Source organism: Botryllus schlosseri, chromosome 11 (assembly GCF_051294905.1).
Source record: "Botryllus schlosseri isolate E-star chromosome 11, Bs_hap1, whole genome shotgun sequence".
Classification (NCBI taxonomy): domain Eukaryota; kingdom Metazoa; phylum Chordata; class Ascidiacea; order Stolidobranchia; family Styelidae; genus Botryllus; species Botryllus schlosseri.
The window spans coordinates 12,160,562-12,181,693 of record NC_137246.1 but is presented as its reverse complement, the minus strand read 5'-3'; the positions used below and the strand labels follow the sequence as shown (position 1 = coordinate 12,181,693).

General features: G+C 41.1%; 1 protein-coding gene across 1 annotated transcript in view; it reads left to right on the top strand.

The window, feature by feature from the left end:
- The first annotated feature begins 692 nt into the window (after nucleotides 1-692).
- Nucleotides 693-21,132, top strand: part of LOC145450125 (potassium/sodium hyperpolarization-activated cyclic nucleotide-gated channel 2-like) — a 41,786-nt gene continuing 21,346 nt past the window's right edge. Inside the window, exons 1-6 of the mRNA XM_080328613.1 lie at nucleotides 693-859; nucleotides 4,250-4,453; nucleotides 4,901-4,982; nucleotides 5,140-5,285; nucleotides 5,346-5,495; nucleotides 5,818-5,970. Coding sequence (XP_080184739.1) covers nucleotides 753-859; nucleotides 4,250-4,453; nucleotides 4,901-4,982; nucleotides 5,140-5,285; nucleotides 5,346-5,495; nucleotides 5,818-5,970 — 842 coding nt within the window. The 5' untranslated portion in view covers nucleotides 693-752. The remainder of the gene's footprint in view (nucleotides 860-4,249; nucleotides 4,454-4,900; nucleotides 4,983-5,139; nucleotides 5,286-5,345; nucleotides 5,496-5,817; nucleotides 5,971-21,132) is intronic.

Below are 21,132 nucleotides of genomic sequence, written 5' to 3'. Positions count from 1 at the left end.
GAGATAATAATAAATCCCAGCAACACATCATGAGAGTGTATATTTGTCCTTATTCAAGTAACTGAGGTCATGGAGTGTTGCAGCATCGCAATCTACAACGTAGCAACGTTGTGCATTGCTATGGTAGTAGGTTGTAGCGTCATTGCAAGTTGGAAAATTCATAATTCAGAATACGCGCCTTAACAAATTTTAATGAGTACATTGGAATTAGACTGCCTAATCTGCCTTCCCTTACCGCGCGCAGCGTCAGCGCGTAATAGATTTCGAGCAAAAGCCGGTAGGCTTATATATCTATGTAGATTTTGACGGCGTTTCATACCGAGATGAGCGACCAGCTTTCGAATTGTCTATCTTGATGATGTAATCTAACGCTATAGCAAGTAACAAAATTACCACCAACTGATTAGTGTAGTAATTTCGTCATCAAATTCTAGTGTGATATGACATCTCACCTACGGGAAATAGTTGCGATTAAACAAAACTTCTAGAATTAGTCAAGCGTGACCTAACAATGAGAAAACGGGAGTTTCCGTTCCATAGTCACATTCGATATAATTATATATTACATTACACGTTAATGATTTTTCCCGAAAGCTTGCAATCAATTATCAAAAGCATTATAATTTTGATAAGGAATGTTATTTTGTGACATCACAAAGTACAAAAATAGTGTTTGCCGGGAAAACAGCCTCTCTGGATTGCGCCATGCCCAGATAAACGTAGAAACTTCATGCGATAGTGACTGACCCAATATGGAGGAGGAATATGCAGAATCCTCCGGGAATATCCCTCAAACTCTTGTCAATGTTCCAGATCCGGATGTAGATGACACGGAGATTAGAATGAGCAGAGGCGAGAGGTTAGTGATAATAGAGGCCTATATAGAACAATCAAGCACTCGTAGTGAGTGATATGCCTGATGCATGCGCACAATTTGCATATAAAAATAATCATTGCTGGTGATGGTGTGAACGTGAGGTTCAAGTTCGCGTTCTGTGTGAACCTCGGTAATTTAGAGGTTCACGTTCACAAACGAACCTTGGTAGGTTCTGCACTGTGGACCTTTTTTATACATTACAATTTTTACGCCATTATATCGTCTTTGGTTGAAATTGACTGCATTTCAACTGCGGGTCACTCTATGCATGGCGCTAGCAGCATAAAAATCAACACTAAACGAGCATGCACCTTGACAATCACAAAAATTTCCCTGCTACAAAAGTTTGCTCGAAATATCCAGCTTTCTGTTCGTGAATATTTAGAGACTCTGCTGTGTGACCCTCAATCACACAACATGAAGAGCGAAATACGATATTACATGTAGGTACTAGGGTAGTCAGCGAATGATGCATATTAAATCAACCAGTGAAATTGATATCGTGTTGTATCATGTAAAAAATCTAACAAGCGTACTCGGTCCATCTCGATTTCATATATTTGTTGTATCATAAAAACAAATCCGTGCGATTGGGGTGTTGGCTACAGGTGTATTACTTGTTAATGGAGTAAAATCCGTTTTACACTCTGCTCAATACCAAAGTAGAAACACTCAGATGCCGAATACGTTGTCCGGTCTTGCCTAGACCGCCGAGGTGTAAGGTTATATTCCCATGTAAGTCCTCGTCGAAATTAATTGCTGGCAAAGCGACTGAAGATATTGATTTTATGGGATTAATATATCATTTCATTGCTCCAGTTGATACATTTGGCGACGTTTAAAAAGTCAATATACTTCAGCATTGTGGCATTATGTGGCCTGAGTCGCCGCTAGGCATCGCGTACAATAATATATATCACTTCACTGAGATGTAGGGTTGGAATTAGCAATATGACGTCACGTGACGCCATGAGGTTCACGTTCGCGTTCACACAGAACCTTTCAAAATGATTCGCCTTCACACGAACCTGAACGTTTCAGAGGTTCACACCATCCCTACTAATCAACCGATATACTCAGAAGGACAGCGAATGGAACGAGCAAGGAAAGGGCGTCTAAAAAAGACCGCCGAATAAAATGTTCACAACGGAAAAATGTGATATCGGGCACTAAGTCAAGGTTAAGTGCGGAAATCATAAAATTAAGTGATCCGGGAGAATGCTAATCGTGTGATTGAAAACTGCTAATCGTGTCGCATTTTGGGAGGAGATCATAAAGTTAGCTGATCCGAGATAATGCTAATCGTCTGATTAAAAAATGTTAATCGCGACGCATAAAGTCGGAAAAGGTTACTCGCGATGATTACCCGAGGTGTCCCGAGTTGTCAATCAAGTAAGTGGTATGTGCGATATTACCTGTTGCATCATAGCGCGAAAACGCGTTATTGGCTGTCAGTTGTCAAGTTGTTGAATGAAACGGCAGGCTGCTGATAAAAGATACTGCGCTTGTAACAGGTATAGAATTATCATCTTCGCGAAATGAAAGTCGTGTCCAATCATTACTGTACACAGCGACGCAACGGATTTAGAATATAGATAAGACATAATGCTATTGCGACCTCATATATTTGAATTATATATCTTTTTCATGTAAACTGCATATAACGGTTCCGCATTGGCGTTTTGGCGTTTTCGCCTTCATGAACAACTGTTTTTGACCCATTCCCAATAAAACTCTGAACTGAGTCTGCATTTTTGGCTTTCTCGAAATTGGGTGTCAATATCACCGACTTTTTACTAATGGTAACTGGAATGAAACCGCAACACCGCAGTCGGGTGGCTACAACGGGATCTATGGACAATGAACGTGCTCGACATCTGCTGTCTTGAGGGATTATTTATTGGAAGTATTTCCTACGAGAAATATCAACATTTGTTACAAATGTGCTAGATAATGCAAGCATTTCCAATCTACACAGAATTGCTCCGCTGGCCGTATGAAATCGTCTGGCGGACCGAATGCGGCCCTCGCGCCGCGTGGTTGACACGCATGCTTCAATCAATCCAACTTTATTATGATCGACGCCCTTTTAGAGACCGCAACTGATCATTTCGCCATCCTCCTATCTGCTGATTACATCGCATTGTGTTTTGAATATCGTCCGACCGATATTGGATTTTTGGGCCGATACCGATAAAACCGATATCTAACAACTTCACTGATATCACCGATATATTCAGCCCATATTCAAATAATCTGGAATCTACATCAAAAGACGAACTTTCAAAACTTCGGAGCATTTATTTCAACAGCTTTGCAGCCGTTGTCACATTTGAACATGAAATAAACTAGAAAGGCTGCATCTGGACACCTTGAAAGTGTAACCTATATGGAATACAGCAATATTCCAAAAGTGGTCAAGCATTATAGTTTTCTGACTTCATACCAACATGTTGTAACGTCGCGAAAATTGCCGATATTTTTTCACCTCCAATGGCCGATACCGATAATTCTTTCAAAGTTTGATATCGACTCGATATTATCGGCGAACCGATAATTGGTCGGGCTCTAGTCTTGATCAGATGAAAATATAATCTGACGACTTTATATTGATTATATTATTATGATGATGATTCGTCCGAGAATTAATGTATAGTTCAGTATTAAGAAAATTTCGTCAAATGGGGCCCAGAGAGTTTGGATCAGACAGGCGATCTTCTATTGTGGGTAAGGTTACCATATTTTGGAATCGGGAAAGGAGGACACTTTTTCGAAATTTTCAAACCCAGAATTCCGGACAAAAATCTTGAGAAAATGATAAATTTTTCTCACTTCGTGGTCGATTGACTAAAAAAAGGCCAACTTGTTCGCTCAGCGCCCAAAATACAGTTTTTTCCTTCACGTTTACAGGTGGTTGACTAAAAAAAGTAATCTTTCCGGCTCAGCTCCCGAAATACCCGCCGGAGCTTTACTTTGGTGCTGATTTACGGTATCTCACTCCAATTTGACAGTAAATTTGACCAAAATTATCAAAAAAGAGGACAAAATCTCAAAAAGGTGGACATTTGGGCGTCCTCGGAGGACATTTTCAAAAACCTGAAAAAGTAGGACGTATGGTAACCCTAATTGTAGGCAGAAGCAGTGGGCAGTGGGCAGATTTGTTGTGTGTGTCGGAATTTCGTCTGGTAACGTCAGATTTGTAAGCCTGCGGTTCTAAATACGTCCTCCTCGTGAGGTATAAACCCTTCCTGATATGTATTTTCTTCTACAGCGTCCCAATTCGATCCGGGACTATACCTATGTTAAAATATTGATAATGCGTTCGAATTCTGTTTCGCGTTTATTGGTAGCTTGTCGTTTTGTCATTGACAGAAAGGGAAGTCTTGCGAAGTTGTGGGCAATCCTGGATCTTCCACGCAAAAGTGTCGGGAAAATAAAGTTTAAAATGAGGACGTCACGCGGAAGAAAATTACGAAAACGGATGTCGCGATCAGATTCGGCACTAGACGTAAAAGGTACTGCGTCATCCTTGTCCAAGACGGTGCACTCGAGTCCGTCATTTGCTGGCGCTATGCAGTAAGTATTGAGCTTGCAGAAATTGACAGCCTGGATTATACGTATGCTATACTGGTAGCTGGTAGTTGTCCGTATTTGCATTAAACAATAAGTTCATTGTTCAAGTCGCACCTTCGTGGGATTCCGTTATACGGTATGCATATGTGTTAGCGTAAATCCTTCAACTATAGGGTGCATCAGTCATAGCGGGACTATAGTGTGGTAGAACCGCGGTCAGTAGCAAAGATGTAGCGGTGTGATATCGTTACCTAATTTGAACTGTTTCCATGCCTATGAGTTTTGATAAGCAGTGTTAAGATTTCGAGCAGCAGTTGGACGTAGTCCCGTGTTGCTATTTTCAAAATGATGAACAATCTTTAAGTGTTGCACGGTTTGTGCATATTAAACATCCCAATCTCGTCAGTCTTCATATACCAGAGCAGAAAATCGTGACATGTGATGTTACAGGGCAATGGAATACCTCACCCCAGCTCCGAAAAAAGTTCCGGTCACAAAATGGTCTCGCAAACTCTACGGAAGTAACAAGGCGGTAAGGTTGAACCAATAAATTACACATCTCCCTGCCGTTTGAAAATACTGGAGATCCATAGCTTTTATGGCGGACAATGTACCCAGCAACTCATTTAAGGCCCTTCTGTTTTCAGCCAAAGGATAGCTATGCTGATAGATAGCGATTTCTTGTTCAGGTCTTGGATGAACAGGAAAAACTGCGCAAATCCGGACCTTTCATAATTCATCCCTACAGTAATTTCCGACTCTCCTGGGATGTCGCATCAGCAATCCTTATATTTGCTAATATCATCATAATTCCAATGGATATCGCATTCTCCCGGTATTACAGACATTCAGTAGGACTGATCACATTTGATTATTAGCACGCACTTTCCATAAGAGATAATGAGGACATGCGAAGCACCGTATTCAAATTGCTCTCCGACTTGTGGTTTTTTGTCGACATTATTTTCAATTTTCGAACGGGGATTTCCGAGACAGGCGATGATCGAACTGAAATAACTCTTGATCCAAAAAGAATTGCACGCCAGTGAGTATTCGTTTGTAATCTTGTAGTGATGGTAGGATGGTTAACATAAAAACTGGAAAATGCGGATAGGTAAACGGTATAATGTGCTGTAATCCCGTATCTCCTGTGACGTCATCAATTGGACTGTTGTCTGTTGGTAAGAGCGCCAATCACCCTTGCTTTACGCAGCGCGCTAATCTCCAGCCATCCAAAATTTTCTTTCATTGGCTAGAGTGAGGGAAAACCTCACGGTAGAAGCATCCATTTGCTTAGCTCGCGGACTTACTGACGGTCCGAATCGAAAAGTCATTCGACCCTCCTGTTATGTTCGAAATAATTTCAGGTACCTTCGCACATGGTTCGCAGCAGACCTGTTAGCAGCTACACCGATCGATTTCATTATACAGCTTATAGTCCAATCGAGGGAAACGAAGGCTGTCAGACTGGTACGCATTCTCAAGGCGTTATCTCTTGTGAGAATCGCGAGGCTACCAAGGTAGGTTTTTCGACGAATATACTGATAACGTATTTATAGATTCGTTCAATAGCACACGTTTGTAATTCGAAACCGACCGCTGAATTCACAACTCTGATAATTGATTCGTCCGAATAGTGCCCAAACATATTGCCGCGACATATGGAAAGCGAACTAAACGCATATCACCGCTTGAATAACCGATGCCATTATTGTGAGGTTGAGGTCACAAGTCGAACAGACGCGTTACTTATTTAGGAAAAATTACCAAACCATTTTCCGCTGGATATCTTGAAAGATTGATTTTACCAGTTTAGTTTCACTCATAATAAACTCAGCTCGTATACGGTCTGATTGTCGTATCGAAATTTTAATTGGCATTACATGTATTAAAATTGCATGACATAATAAATTGTAAAATATGCATGTAGCATATTTGCAATACCAGGTTAAATTGCCTTTTGTAGGTAGTAATGTAATTTTTGTTCAGGGATGATTTGAAATCCCCTGGGCATATTTATAATAACCACAAACCCCGATGCGAGTATTTTCACCTGCACAGGACACACAATATACCATAGGAAATTTTACTAGATGCAATCTGATATAGGCTAATAATGATCGTCGTTGAATTTGCAAACATCAGGGCGGTGTCGATATTTTGTCAATGGCCGACATGTTCGTCTGTTCGTTAATCGATCTTTTAATAAGTTCAAATCAACACAAGAGTGCGACATTTTGACAAGATGAACAACGCGAAACTTTTCAAAAGGTTCTATGTGAACGCGAACGTGAACGTGAACAGAAACCTATGATGTCACTCGACGTCATATGGCTAATTCCAACCCTACATCTCCGTAAAGTATAGTATGATACCCATAACGACGACTCAGGTCACATTATGCCACAATGCTGAAGTATATGCCGACTTTTTAAACGTCAACAAGTGTTATGAACTGGAACAATCAAATGTTATAATAATCCATAAAATCAATATCTTCTGTCGCTTTGCCAACAATTATGATATTGGGTCGCACACAAGATCGATCTTTTAATATGTATATAACACATCAAAATTCTTCGCCCTTTGCGCGGTTCCTTGTGATTGGTTCGTACTTTCCGAGGCCACTGTCTTATAGCCAATAAGCGAGGCACTTAGAAAATTCGTTACTACAATATGGCTTGAACATGAAAATGTGCCTACCTCTGTGTTACACAAATTGGGATCAATTCATGATATGATAACTCCGACATTGCATTCTATGGAAAACACCGTCGGAATACGTTGGGGTGCTCTAGTGTAGGGTGTGCAACGTAGAGGCTCAAGACTTATGATACAAAGGTATTTTGTGTCCAACCCCGTCCGCACCGGGACACATGAAGACATGACGTTTTAGTTAAGCATGCAAAGTGCAAACTTGGGCAAAGTGCGGTGCCAAAAGATCAGCGGCAGTAAAACATGGGTCAAAATTGACCGACGCTGGTTGGCCAAAACCTTCGATATTGATATGTCCAGCAGACATGGGGTAATCGTGATTAGTAATCGTAATCGATTACGACGATTACAGCATTTCCAAGTAATCGTAATCGCAATCGATTACATTCGAAAAAAATCCGAAGTAATCGTAATCGTAATCGACTACTTCACATATCTAATCGATTTCTTAGTGAAAGAACGATTACTTTTCATTTGTGCAATGCCCACGACATAAACCGAACAATGAACATTCATGAGCAACGAAGAGTGTGATTTAAAACATCATCATCATCATTGGTTTATTAGCAATTTTATCAGTTCAATACACCACAAAAAATGCGATACAATGAATAGACAGGAAGATGTCGAAGCGACTTGGATTTGTCAATGGAATCGGACACCCACCTTGGCCTAGGCGTAGTAAAGAGGAGGCATGCACACTGAATGAAAGTAAAGAATACAGTATAGAAAAAGAAAGCGACAAGAAATAGGGCGGCATGTCATGGGAAGCGAGATCGATAGGTCAGTCGTGGTCCGGTAACCTTGAGGATGGACTGTATTTATTTAGTAGTAATTGCTTGTATTTCGACTTGAATGTGGACATGCTCGTCGACTGTCGGATGGCCGGCGGGATACTGTTCCACACATCAGGTCCGGCATATTTGATGGAGCGTGTTTTGGATAGCAGAAATGTCGGGTTTTCAAACGCCTCTATACTCATTATTGCGTCACAAGTATAAGCATGGTTCTTAATTGCGTAACGAATTATCCGCACGTAGTAAATAGATATTCGATGTAAATAATGTAGTACTGTGATTGTAATAACACTAGGGCTGGGCAAAATGATTCGAGTACTCGAATCTGAATCGAGTAGTAATTTTAATGATTCGAGTCGAGTAGTAAAAGACGATTTTTTCGAGTACTGAAATTATACGGTCCTTGCAACTGAAAGTTAATTTACTGACGAGAATTATAGTTTTGATACTATTTTCCACCGAGGAAGCCGTGAAACCTTGATTGGCCGTGTTTGAGCATACCAGGCACAGTTTAAAGCTACGAACGTTACTGGAAATAACACATTTCCGAAGTCATTATCATCCAACAAAATTGTTAAGAAGTGCAAAAATACCAAAGTATCTTTAATGTGATGGATAGCAGGCATTACGTTCTTTGTGGTGGCATAAAAGGTTCATATTTGGACTTCGACATAGTACATCCTGTTGTGACGTCATAATGAGTGATACTCGATTACTCGACTCGACTCGAAGCATATTACGTGATTCAGAATCGAATCACTCAGGTACTCGATTTTGCCCAGCCCTAAATAACACCCGCTGTGGATTATGCCACTGCACTGATTATTACACTGCACACGCCACTACCTCGCAGCAGGATAATAATCACCACTCGGCCTAGTTTCGAATAGTAACGTATATGTACAAATTGTGCATTGTACAATGTATTGATGTTTTGTTATGCTTAGGTAAACGCAATCTGACCGTAGCTGATTGGCTAGCGGTAGGCCTGTATACAATGGCCAACGATTTGAAATTTTGTACCCGTCAAATTAAACATGACAATTTCTACATCGAAGCATTAAAAACCAGGCTGCTGATAAAAAAATCATAACCGAGCCGTTATTTTCCGTTACTCGTATAACGGCAGATCGAAATATCTGTATTAAGTGGATTGCAGTCAGAAGTTGATGTTTACCTTATCATATTCTCATACGGCCCTACTTAAAACGGGCAACAATTGTTCTTTCGCAATTTTATGCTCATCATTCGGATATGCCACTAGCCATCCGCTTACACACCATGCTAGCGTGGATTTCAGCTAGAATCAGTACTGAATCAGCACTTCGCCACCGCCATCCTCACAAATGGTGATCTTGGGCTTCCCATAAGGCGATCAATGAAACTTGTGGCAGGCGAAGTCCCCAGACCCCCCTTATAAGAACTGGAAAACACGATTTGATGCGATGGATCCGCTGTGCATTTGCTGTCAAGTCGCGCCAAGCGCGAATATTTAGGCACATAATTTACGACTAAAACTTTGTTGTATGCTGTTAACTCGTGACCTCCTGTCTGCCATATAGTCAACAGATATTGGAGTCGCCCAAAAGTAGCAGACGAAAACAAAACTAAACGAAAAACTTTCGTGAGACGCACCCAAAAATTGTCATTTATGCACGTGACTCATCATTTTCCTCAGTGAGTGCCTCCGGTGACATTTGTATTGTGGGGCTGAGAGTGAGAAGACTATTCTTCGCGACCATCCAGCGCGGCTATGGACAATGGACAAATACACAATGTTTCGGCCAATGTAGCATGTCTTGGGCCCTTGGGGTGTTGCGGCGCGGTATTGGCTGGCACCGAAATGCCTATTTCTGTGTGAATCATGCAATGGCATATTATGTCATACACTGGAAATGACGTCATTATGTCTCATTTAAAATAAAGACCTTCTCTCATGAGGTCTTTTCATCGCATTGTTGTCTTCCAAAGATAAATTCTCAGAAGCAAAATGAATGTAATCGTGAGTAATCGTGATTACTTTTCCAAAGTAATCGTAATCGTAATCGACTACACGCGGATTTTGCTGTAATCGTAATCGTAATCGCGTAATCGTAATCGCGTGATTCATGAGTAATCGTAATCGCAATCGATTACATTCTTGAAGTAATCACCCCATGTCTGATGTCCAGTCATGAGAATGGTCGGCACCAAATAATCCCGCCCTTGCAATCTAAGTATAGACAGTAGTACAAATGTTGTACAAATGGCACACGCAAAGGAAAATAATGCACCCCAATTTGAAATCGCCTTGCGTCACAAATGTTTCTTAGAGCTGCGTTGCGTACAACTGTCGTCTGCGCATTCTCTATGTACAATACATGCCCCTAAAAACGCAGCATATACAGATATTAAAAAGGCTCAGGTCGCGAGATACACGAAAACGACAATTTGGATCGCGGTCTAAAATTTTTAAGAGCCACAATTTTATTATGACGTGAAGAATTGTAATTAATCGAAAAGTTCCGCCGGGGCCTACGATAACTTAATAATTAACCTAAGTTATCGGAAGCCCCGGTTCCGCAGTGCAGAACTTACGAAGGTTCGTTTGTGGGTGGACACTAACTTCCAAATTTATGATGTTCAGACCAGAGTTGGATCAATTGTAATTTGTAATTGAGCTGAATGTAACTAATTACATTTTTTCATGTAATTGTAATTGTAATTGAAGCATTTCTCTTTTGTGTCATTGAAATTGTAATTGTAATTTGCTCAAAATTTTGCTCAATTACAATCTCAATTACATTTTCATGGAAACCTGACAATCACAACATAAAATAATTATTTAATCAATCATTTATTCGTCTCACTAGTGAAAATCCGGTACGAACCAGGATGACGACGAGGGGCGCCATAAGACCTTAGTAAACAGTCACCACATGTAATAATTAGCCTATTTACATCGGTGTTCTACGCGTGCTGCGTTATAACTAGATAATTCAGTCACGCTAAACCAGTGGTTCTTAACCTTTTTTCCTCCAGCGCCCCCTTTCAAAAATTATCGTGCTCCAGCGCCCCCCTACCTCATATTGTAAGGAATGTAATAAAGACAATGGGTAAGAGGGAGGGCCGTAACAGCACTTCGTCAACCCCCTAAAAACGATTGCCTTGCGCACCCATAGCGTGATAAACCAAACTTCTGCGGGCTTCGCCCACAAGAACCCCGTAGCGTGATTTCGATGGTCAGCAAAGTTTGTGTGGCCTGGTCGCCCTAGGTACCAAAATTTTCTATAATGCATGAATGAATAGGTGGTAGTTACATATATAAGCCGCTATACATTTTTTATCCTCTCAGCCCACGAAATCAGATTAACCAGTAGCGCTGAGTGAGCTGTTGTATGGGAAAATGAAGGGCACGTAATTAATAATTAAACATATTCGGGCGTGCTCGTAGGTACAATTAATTCGTTACCAGGGACGTAACAGCACTTCGTAAGCCCCCCAAAAAACGTTGGTCTTGGGCCCCCATCGGGTGATAAACCAAACTTCCGGGTGGCTTCGCCCCCAGACCCCCATTCTGCTATCCGCTATTTGCTGATACTAGTCATCTACATTAGGTGTCCACTGTCCATTTACTGATCTAGCTATGCTCATCTAGACGCGCGAAGCGCGAAAAGTTTCAATAATTATTGATTGAATTGGTCAATATAATCGGGAATTGCATGTATATTGATATCAATTTTTATGCTCTCTCTTTTCACGTAAACAGATTTACCGGTAGAGCTGAGTGATGTGTGATTGAGAAGGTAGGACTCCTCAATAATAATTATACATCTTCGGGGTATACCCGTTGGCAGGAACGAAACGGCACTTCGTCAGGCCCGCCGAAAATACTTGGGTCTTGGGCTCCCATAGGGTGATAAACCGACCGCTCCCCATCACGTTGTTCGCTTTTGCCACGAAATCAGCTGTACTGTTTAGCAAGCCAGTGCGAAGCGCGAAAACTTACGATAATTCATGATAAAATTGGTCAGTAAGATCGGGAATTGCATATATATTGCGATCAATTCCTTGTCCTTTCTGCTCACGTTACCAGATTTACCGGTAGAGCTGAGTGAGGTGCAATGTTCCCTCAAAGCTGCGCACGTGAGCGGTGCTGACACGGTATCTGCGCATAGAAAATCTACGTTGAGCACAACAAATCCGAAGTTATGACCTTTTTTTAGTCGTTACGCACTGTTGTCCAAGGGTCTGCGCAGTGAGTTGTTGAGTGTGCGCAGACTCATCAAAACGCAGAGCGAACATTGTGTGGTGTCTTCGAAACTGTAGGGCCCGTTACTAATAATTAAACATATTTTGCAGGCGAACCCGTTGGTATGACTTCGTTGCATGATGTTATTTCGCGACCTCCTGTCTGCTACGTCAAAAAATATAGAATCGCCCAACAGGAATATCTAGTTTTAGATATCCCTGTCGCCCAATCGTACTAAACTAAAAGACGCACACGATTTCAAATTGGTATTTCTTCACTGGCATATAATTTTTCCCCGCCAGATGGAATTCCTCTTCTGGGGTTCAGATTGCCAAGACAGGAACATTCGGTGCCAGTCATTTAGGCGCCCATGGACAATTAAACCTATATGTCTTTTGTAGGCTATATATAGCGAAGTTTTCGGTGTTAATTTGCTCTGAATACTCACTAAGGATATGTCCTACCACCACATCATCTACTGCGAAGCCATTTTTCTTCAGCGCCCCCCATACCGCCCCCTGAGCCCAGCGCCCCCCCCCATTTTGCCCCCTGAGCGTTTCCGCCCCCTTCGAAATCGCCAGCGCCCCCTGGGGGGCGCTGGAGGCAAGGTTAAGAACCACTGCGCTAAACTGTTCCCGATACTTCAGTAGCAACAGAAAACTTTGTGAATTACAATATAGGCTAAAAAACCAGTGGTTCTCAAACTGAGGGCGTGCCCCCTTGGGCGGCGTGAAAGCATCTGTACGGGGCGCGACGCTCCAGTGAACTGAAATCTTTTCACCTCCGTTTTATGGTTATTACTCGGGGTATAGTCTGAACTTCGTATTGGAGAATTCTCTCATCAACAGTCATAACCTTCCATACCATCAAACTATATTTAAGGATTGCTAACTTTCTGGTTTCATTGTGTGTTATGACGATAAGGGGGGCGTGTCTAAAAAAGTTAGAGAACCAGTGGGCTAAACTAAATCTTCATATTTCAAAAATGGACGAACAGCAATCTCTTCTGAAACCTGTGCTGAACCATTTCCTACACCACGGTCAAAGTTTTTTTAATCTCTGACCAGTACCAAGGCTTGCTGCAACGATAGCAAAAAAATTCCAGTTTCCAACCAAGGCTTCATCAAACTTGATCACGCATTTGTAGAGATGTTATCCCAATCTTACCTTTAATCTTGGCCAAATTTACTGGGGCCAGAAACTTTTCACACCCTAATGTTCATCAAATGCAATCTAACAGTTTCCGAGCAAGTTAAAATATAAATGCGAACCAAAATATTGTAATTCTTAGTTATCATGAGGTTCTTTCCTTTTGCATTTATTTTAATTTTACGCACCTTATCGGTATCATCCTTATCGCTGACGCCTTACCAATTACATTTCATTATCCTGACTCAGCTCTGAGTAGCCTAATTGTTTGATTACATTTCATTGACTGTCCTGTAGCCTATTCGCTGCTAGTCGCTCAAACCTTTCGTTCTTAACAGTCGCTTGAAACATTTTTCTGTGCTTGTAGTTTTCAATACTCATTATTAGGAATAGTTCGAATACGTTAGAGTTTTTTAATTAAAGGGTATTCTACATATCAGGAATGAAACATGAATAGCTTGAGATTGTTGCTACTTACGTCGCTACGGTTGTTAAAGAACACCTCTTTACTGAATCAATTACCTGTTTAAAAGTAATTGTAATTGTAATTGTAATTATAATAAATTACATGTTTACCAGTAATTGTAAGTGATAATTGTAATTTGTTATTTTTAGCATTGAGTAATTGTAATTGTAATGTAATTGAAACATGCAAGGAAGTAATTGTAATTTTAATTTTAATTGAATTAAAATATTGTAATAGATCCAACTCTGGTTCAGACACCGAAATCCAACGTGAACCTCACGCTCACACCATAGCTAATAGCAGTGGCGGCTCGTCCTATAGGGCAACTGGGGCATTGCCCCACCTAAAATTCTGTTCAATAACAATTCTTTACCATTTATAGACGCACAACAATCTATATATACCGAAATCACCGCGAAAATCGTATTCTTCTTCTCCTTTCGCTTGTAAATGCCCATATATAGCGAAGTCTCTGCGAAAATCGAATTCTCTTCTGTGTTTTCGCTTTGCGAATGCCTAGCCGGGGCATGCCCCGGTAGCGCTCATAACAAGCTTTCACTGTCTATTCTCTCAAAGCCGCGCACAATAAAGAAACGGTGATTTACTCTCTCCTATTCATAAAATTACCGAGCAACCGGGGCTCAATAGGTCTGTGCCCCTAAGGTGTGATGTAACAATCGTATCTATAGCTGAACTCGGTTACCGTCATATGCGTTTAGTCAACCTTTGCTGTTATAGGTCGATTTTGATGGTGTTTCACACCATGAAAACTCTTGAAACTTGGTATGTCATGTCGTGATGGTGGTATTTAACATTGCTCCAAGTTTCAGGGTTTCTACTTAAAGTTTAGGGTAGTAATTCCGTTTCCGAAGTTGAGTGTGTGCTGATCCGTCATGTATCGCAAACAGATTTTACTCGAAAGCCGGTATTGGTATCCATTGATTTTGACGATGTTCAATACTGAGATCGGTTATGACATTTGGCACGGTAAGTCTTAATGTTAGTATCGAACGCTGTACCAAGTTTTAAGTTTGTCACTGAACTATGTTAGTGGTAATTTCGTTTCCTAAGTCGAGTGAGAGCTGACTCGTCATTTATCGCTAACAGATTTTACGCAAAGCCGGTATTGGTCTCTATTGATTTTAACGATGCTCCTTGCCTAGATCTGTCATGAGCTTTTGCACGGTGTGTTTTGATTTTAGTATCGAACGCTGTGCCAAGTCTCAAGGTTGACACTCAATGATTAGGGCAGTAATTTCGTTATCAAGGCCGAATATGGTAGATATGTGCTCTGATCTGACACTTCAGCCTACAACGCATTGCGGATTTCACGCAAAAGCCGGTGTATCTGTGCGGTAACGTTAACTGTGTTCCATACTGAGATAGGTGACGAGATGATGATATCATTCTCATTTGCATTCAAATATTTACTTTGATATTATATTCTACAATGTCAATTTCACCGTGAAATTGTGGCCTTCAAGCCATTTGCTTACAACCCCCTGTCAAGCGCGATAGCTATTTCGTTTTCGATGTCGGCTAACAGCTGATCACTTGATCAGCCTATTCCTCAGTAAATTTTACGCAAAATTCGGTCTGTTCGCATTAATTTTGACAGTGTACCATACCGAAAAGGGCCATGAGGCTACTTCTCGATGATGTCGTGTAACAGTGTACTAAGTTTACGGCTTTCATCCACGTATATATTCGGTAATATATTTTCCAAAGGCGATTTCGCAGCAGACCTATAGACAGTAATAAAACCATATGTGTCGTGTTACAGTCTCCAGTTTCAAGGCCAAAATCTCCTATGCTGTACTGAGACCGAGTTTCCGAGACTGCTATTCTCTTCAGAATGATGTTTTGGATTCAATATGACAGGCCCAATGTATGAGATGACAATTGGGTATGGGTATGTGTCCGAACTCGTTGACCTTTCCAATTAGGCTTACGCAATCTCTCGAGTTATAGTCATTTCCATTTCTGCAGATAATTATTCAGGTCTAGTGCGAACATGAACCGCGTTGAATCTTTGTTCCGTACGCCGTTTACGCAGTTACCACACTTCAAGTCACAGCTCACCGGCAGACCTCTCGTGGCACATACGTTAAAACCACTGTTGTCGGGCAATTCATGTTACCGTAACATCATTAAGTTACTTGTTTACGTTGGAAAACGCCATTGTGACGTCATCTTGATAAAAAGTCGCTTGCAGCCCTTGCCCCACCACCCGATATTGTCACGAGCCGCCACTGGCTAATAGCAACAAAGATACATTGATGAGAAGCGCGCGCATGGACTGAAAAGCCCACGGAAACAATCACCAAAATAGGATTACATTGCAGCGAGAAATACTGGCGACATGGTTCAATTTAAGGCGCTTCTAAATTATACGGAAAGTTGAATCTACTATCAAGATGCAAGATCATCAGTGTTTATTGTTTGACATATGGCCAACAACTACTACATGTAGGGTTGCATTTAAAACAAACGCTTAAACGCGCTTCACCCGACCTTGCAATTCACAATTAAAAAAGAACGCAATAACTCCTTATTAGGGCCATTTAAAGTCATTAAAGTCATATTTTTTTCTATTCATCAGTAAGTCGTCAAATCAATTTTACCGCGAAAACCACGTCCCTATGGGGCATATTAAGAAAGTTTTAAAGTCATATAAAGTCATATTTTCCTGGTTATGTCATATTTGAGTTATAAAGTCAGATTGTTGTATACTTTAAATAAAAAGTGCCAATTTAAGCGGTGAAGCAATTAAGCCCTAAGACAGTAAGGCAGTTTCTGATTGAACGAAGGCAAGCTGTAAGGCAAGGGTCGGCAACCTACGGCCCGCGGGCCGGATCCGGACCGCCAAGCGCAATTGTCCGGCCCGCGACATAATGATTAGTTATTAGGGATGGTGTGAACGTGAGGTTCACGTTCGCGTTCTGAGTGTGAACCTCGGAAATTTAGAGGTTCACGTTGACAACAGAACCTTGGTAGGTTCTGCACTGTGAACCTTTTGGTAAATTGTAATTTTCACTCCATTATAAGATTTTTGGCACAATTTTATTGCATTTCAACTGCGGGCCACTCCATGCATGGTGCTGGCAGCATAAAAAATCAACACTAAACGAGCACGCACCATGCACCTCGACAATCTTATAAGTTTTACTTGCTTTGTTGCAAAAATTTTCTCGGAATATCCAGCTTTCCGTTTGTGAATATTTAGTGACTCTCTGCTGTGAGCCTGACCCGCAATCGATACACGTAGTCAGCGAATGATGCTTAGTCAACCAATCAATGACATTGATATCGTCTTCCGATGTAAAAAATCGAACGGTCGTACTGGGTCAATCTTGACTTCATATCTTTAATGTATCATTAAAACCAAATCCGTGCGATTAAGGTGCGTGCTACTGCTGCATAACTTGTTGTTTGTGGTATCGGTAGCGAGTATAGAAACCCGTTGTACACTCTGCTCAATATCAATGTAGCAATACTCAGACTCCGAACACATTGTCCGGTCTGGCTAAGACCGTTAGGGCGTAAGCTTATATTCCTTGGTAATTCCTCGTCGAAATTGTTGGCAAAGCGACGGAATGTACTGATTTTATGCAATTATTATATCCTTTGATTACCGCGGTTGATACATTTAGCGACGTTTAAAACGCCGATATGTACTTCAGCATTGTGGCATTATGTGGGCCGAATCTTCGCTAGGTATCGTGTACATTAATATAGGGCATATTAGGCCATCACTTCATTGAAAGAAAGGGTTGGAATTAGCAATATGACGTCACGTGACGTCACGAGGTTCACGTTCGTGTTCACACAGAACCTTTCAAAAAGGTTCGCGTTCACACGAACCTGAACCTTTCGGAGGTTCACACCATCCCTATTAGTTATCACAAGAATACGCCCCGCCGCTTCATAATGAGTTTCAATCTGCAGTGCAGCGCTGCATGAAAAAAATGCGGCATTGCTACGATATAATAGTAGCCTACATCGTATTAGTCTATCGTTACGCCATAAAACGAAGGTGGTTGAAGTAGGAGATGGAGAATAGACTAGACTGGATCAGTGCTTATCAATTGGGTGTATCTCGCAACCGAAGGTGTTTCATGCTTTTTTAAAGGGTTAATCACTCTAACGGGGTGTGACAATAAAGGTGTTCTTCCTTTGCTTCGAAAACGCTTGGAGCATCTCAGACGCAATCTCAAACTATTCAATTATAGATAACTAGCCTCCGTGTTAGTTAGCCAGTCTATAGTTTGATTTTCCAGAAGGCATCGTGTGCCAAGACAAAAAACCTGAATAGTGTTTTGGCAAAAATGGTCAAAACTGTTAATATGATTTTTGTCTCATCAACTGAATCAGTTACGCCAGATATTACTAGAAGCAGAGAATCAATATGGCGATGTCATGTAGGCCTATATGTGTCATGTTCGCTCATTGAGTCGAGCAGCTATGCTTACACGAGTGTATGAACTGGGAAATGAAATAGCAACTTTCCTCTAAAATACAAATATCGCCGACTCACAATCTTGTTATCGAAAATGGGTATCTCATCTTGCTTTCCGGGTACATTCAACGTCTGAACATCTGAACAAATTGAACTTGCAACTTCAGGGTGAAAACAACTACATACATGAGATGTTGAGGCGCATTCAAAACAAATCTGTGACTCTGGAAATGTCAACAGTACAAAGAAAATTATGCTCACTTTCCTATACTGGAGGAGAGAAAACCTAGTACCAACACTACATTTCTAACTGTGATACGAAATTTAACTACTGAATATTCACCCGCTTTTCCGACATGCCTTCTCTACAAAATGAATCCTGACTATTCAGTACTCTGTTTAATATGGACGCCAACACCATTGCCTGAAAATTTCAAATGGGCCTTTCTGAAATGCGATGCAGTTGAATTGAATGAGAAATTTCATACAAAGAGCATATCGCTGCACGACTTTGACAAAGAGTACGTTCTTGAAATTGGTCTTTATCCAAGCTTGACCAGCAATGCAAAAGAAATTGCATCGATTTTTGGAAGCACGTACGCATGTGAACAATAGTTTTGAACAATGAAATTCACGAAGAGCAAGCTAAGATCACGTATTTCGGACGTCCATTTTGAATAGGGTCTGATTATTGTTTCATCTGACTAGTTACCAGAAGTTGAAAACCTTTCACAAAGCAAGCTGCGTCAATTGTCACAATTATTCTGTGTCGTTGAAGTGTAAATACATGTGTCTTCGGATTACTATGATTGAGATTGCAGCAATGTAGGATAATATACCGAAGTGAACTTAAAAATATAGTACTAAGAAAAAATCCGGCCCGCCAAAAGGCTGTACGACTGAAATTTGGCCCGCGACTAGCAAAAGGTTGCCAACCCCTGCTGTAAGGTTAGCCTATACATCACACCACAGTCACATACCTATAAGGTCACACATTACATTATGAGGTCACACTCTGCATTGTGTTGCTACACCATCTGTTTTAGTTCTGTGCACGTCATTTGAAGTTCAGTCAGTGGGTAGGCAGGCTAAAAAACTCTATCATGGCCTACTTATGTAGAAATACATTTGGATTTGGATAAAATAGTATTTACGGTAGGCACCACTATAATAAATGATTGAAGAATTGGTCACCGAAATATGGCACCACTACAACAATATTTCAAACTTGATACTGAAAATGGAAAGTTATAGGCTACACACCATCAGAGAGGCTAATGCTGATCTAAATGCCCTTGATTTCAAAAAAGATCCGCTTGAGCTCAAAAATTGCCTTAAGAAGCGAATTACATTATGAAGCGATTGGACAAAAACGACGTGAAACAAATTAGGGAGCTACGAAGGCAAGACATTTTACCAGCGCTGAATGCAAAACTGCAGAAGTGTCAACCCACATCAGCGTCTGTGGAGCGCTCAATTTCCTTGCTAAAGTCATTTTTACGTCCAAATTGTCACTTTAAAGACTCCAACATTCCACACTACATGAAACTGTACTACAACAGCGGTTTAAAATAAAAATGGATGCGTATTATTGTTATGTTGTGTATGTTTTACTCGTCAGTTCCATGAGTGACTTTGGTTACATGTAAAAATACACTATTTCACATAAAGTCATATAAAGTCATATTTTCCATAAAATAAAGTCATATAATTGATTTTTTACGGTCATATAAAAATGGCCCTACTCATTTTCATTTCTGGAAGTTTTAGTCGAAAAGCGCAATACCAACAAATTTGAAACGTCTGTCATCAGGAAACCGACATTAACAGGCCAATATCTTCGATGGAATTCATTTAGTCCTCGACGCAAAAAAATTAACCTCATAGGCACCCTCGCGCATAGAGCGTTGATGATATGTTCGGGTAACAAACTGAGTTTTGAACTTGACAACATCCGAAAAATCTTACTTGATAACGGTTACTCTGAACACGTCATGAGCTGCGGCACAGAGAATATATTAACGCAATTCAACGCAGAAAAACCAACAGAGCCCACCGAACGTACAATAAAAGATGTTTATATCCATCTACTTTGGATTGGCCCCATTTCCACCCGCTTTGAAAAACAATTGACCTCTGCGGTCAGTAAGTGTTACGACACAGTCAAAACCAATGTGATTTTTGCAACAACACAACTGCTCCCTTCAACACGCAAAGACGTTCTCCCTGCACTTCAACAAAGTAATGTAGTGTACGAATATAAGTGCCACTATAGAATGTAAACGTTTACATTCTATAGTGCCACTGTGATTGTGGCTACGTAGGAAGAACGTCAAAACGTCTACAGGAACGCATAAACCAACATGTCCCCAGATTCATCAGAACACGTGAGTAGTTAAGTAGATCGGTCTGGGTGTGCCTGGGGCTCTTATGGCGGGGTCGCGAGCGGCTGGAAAACCGGGGGTGGCGAGCGGCTCCTTATGCCTTATGGCGGGGTGGCGAGCGGCTATTGCGTCTTATGGCGGGGGTGGCAAGCGGCTCTTATGTCTTATGGCGGCGGTCGCAAGTGGCTGGGAAACCGGGGGTAACAAGCGGCTCTTTTGTCTTATGGCGGCGGCGGCATGCGGCTATTGTGTCTTGTGGTCGCACGGTAACCCTTTTCAGCATAGGGATAGCTCGCACGCGGCTTCGTTGTTGGCATGTTGTACTTCGTGTTGAATATGTATCAAGTAAATAGTCATGTGATTGGTCCTTAGGTAATGTGTATATCCCAAATTACGGCGAGTACGACAATGATATATCGTTATTCTTATGGACGCGGCGATGATTCGTACTTTCGAGTATAGACATCTCTCGCGCGGTGTT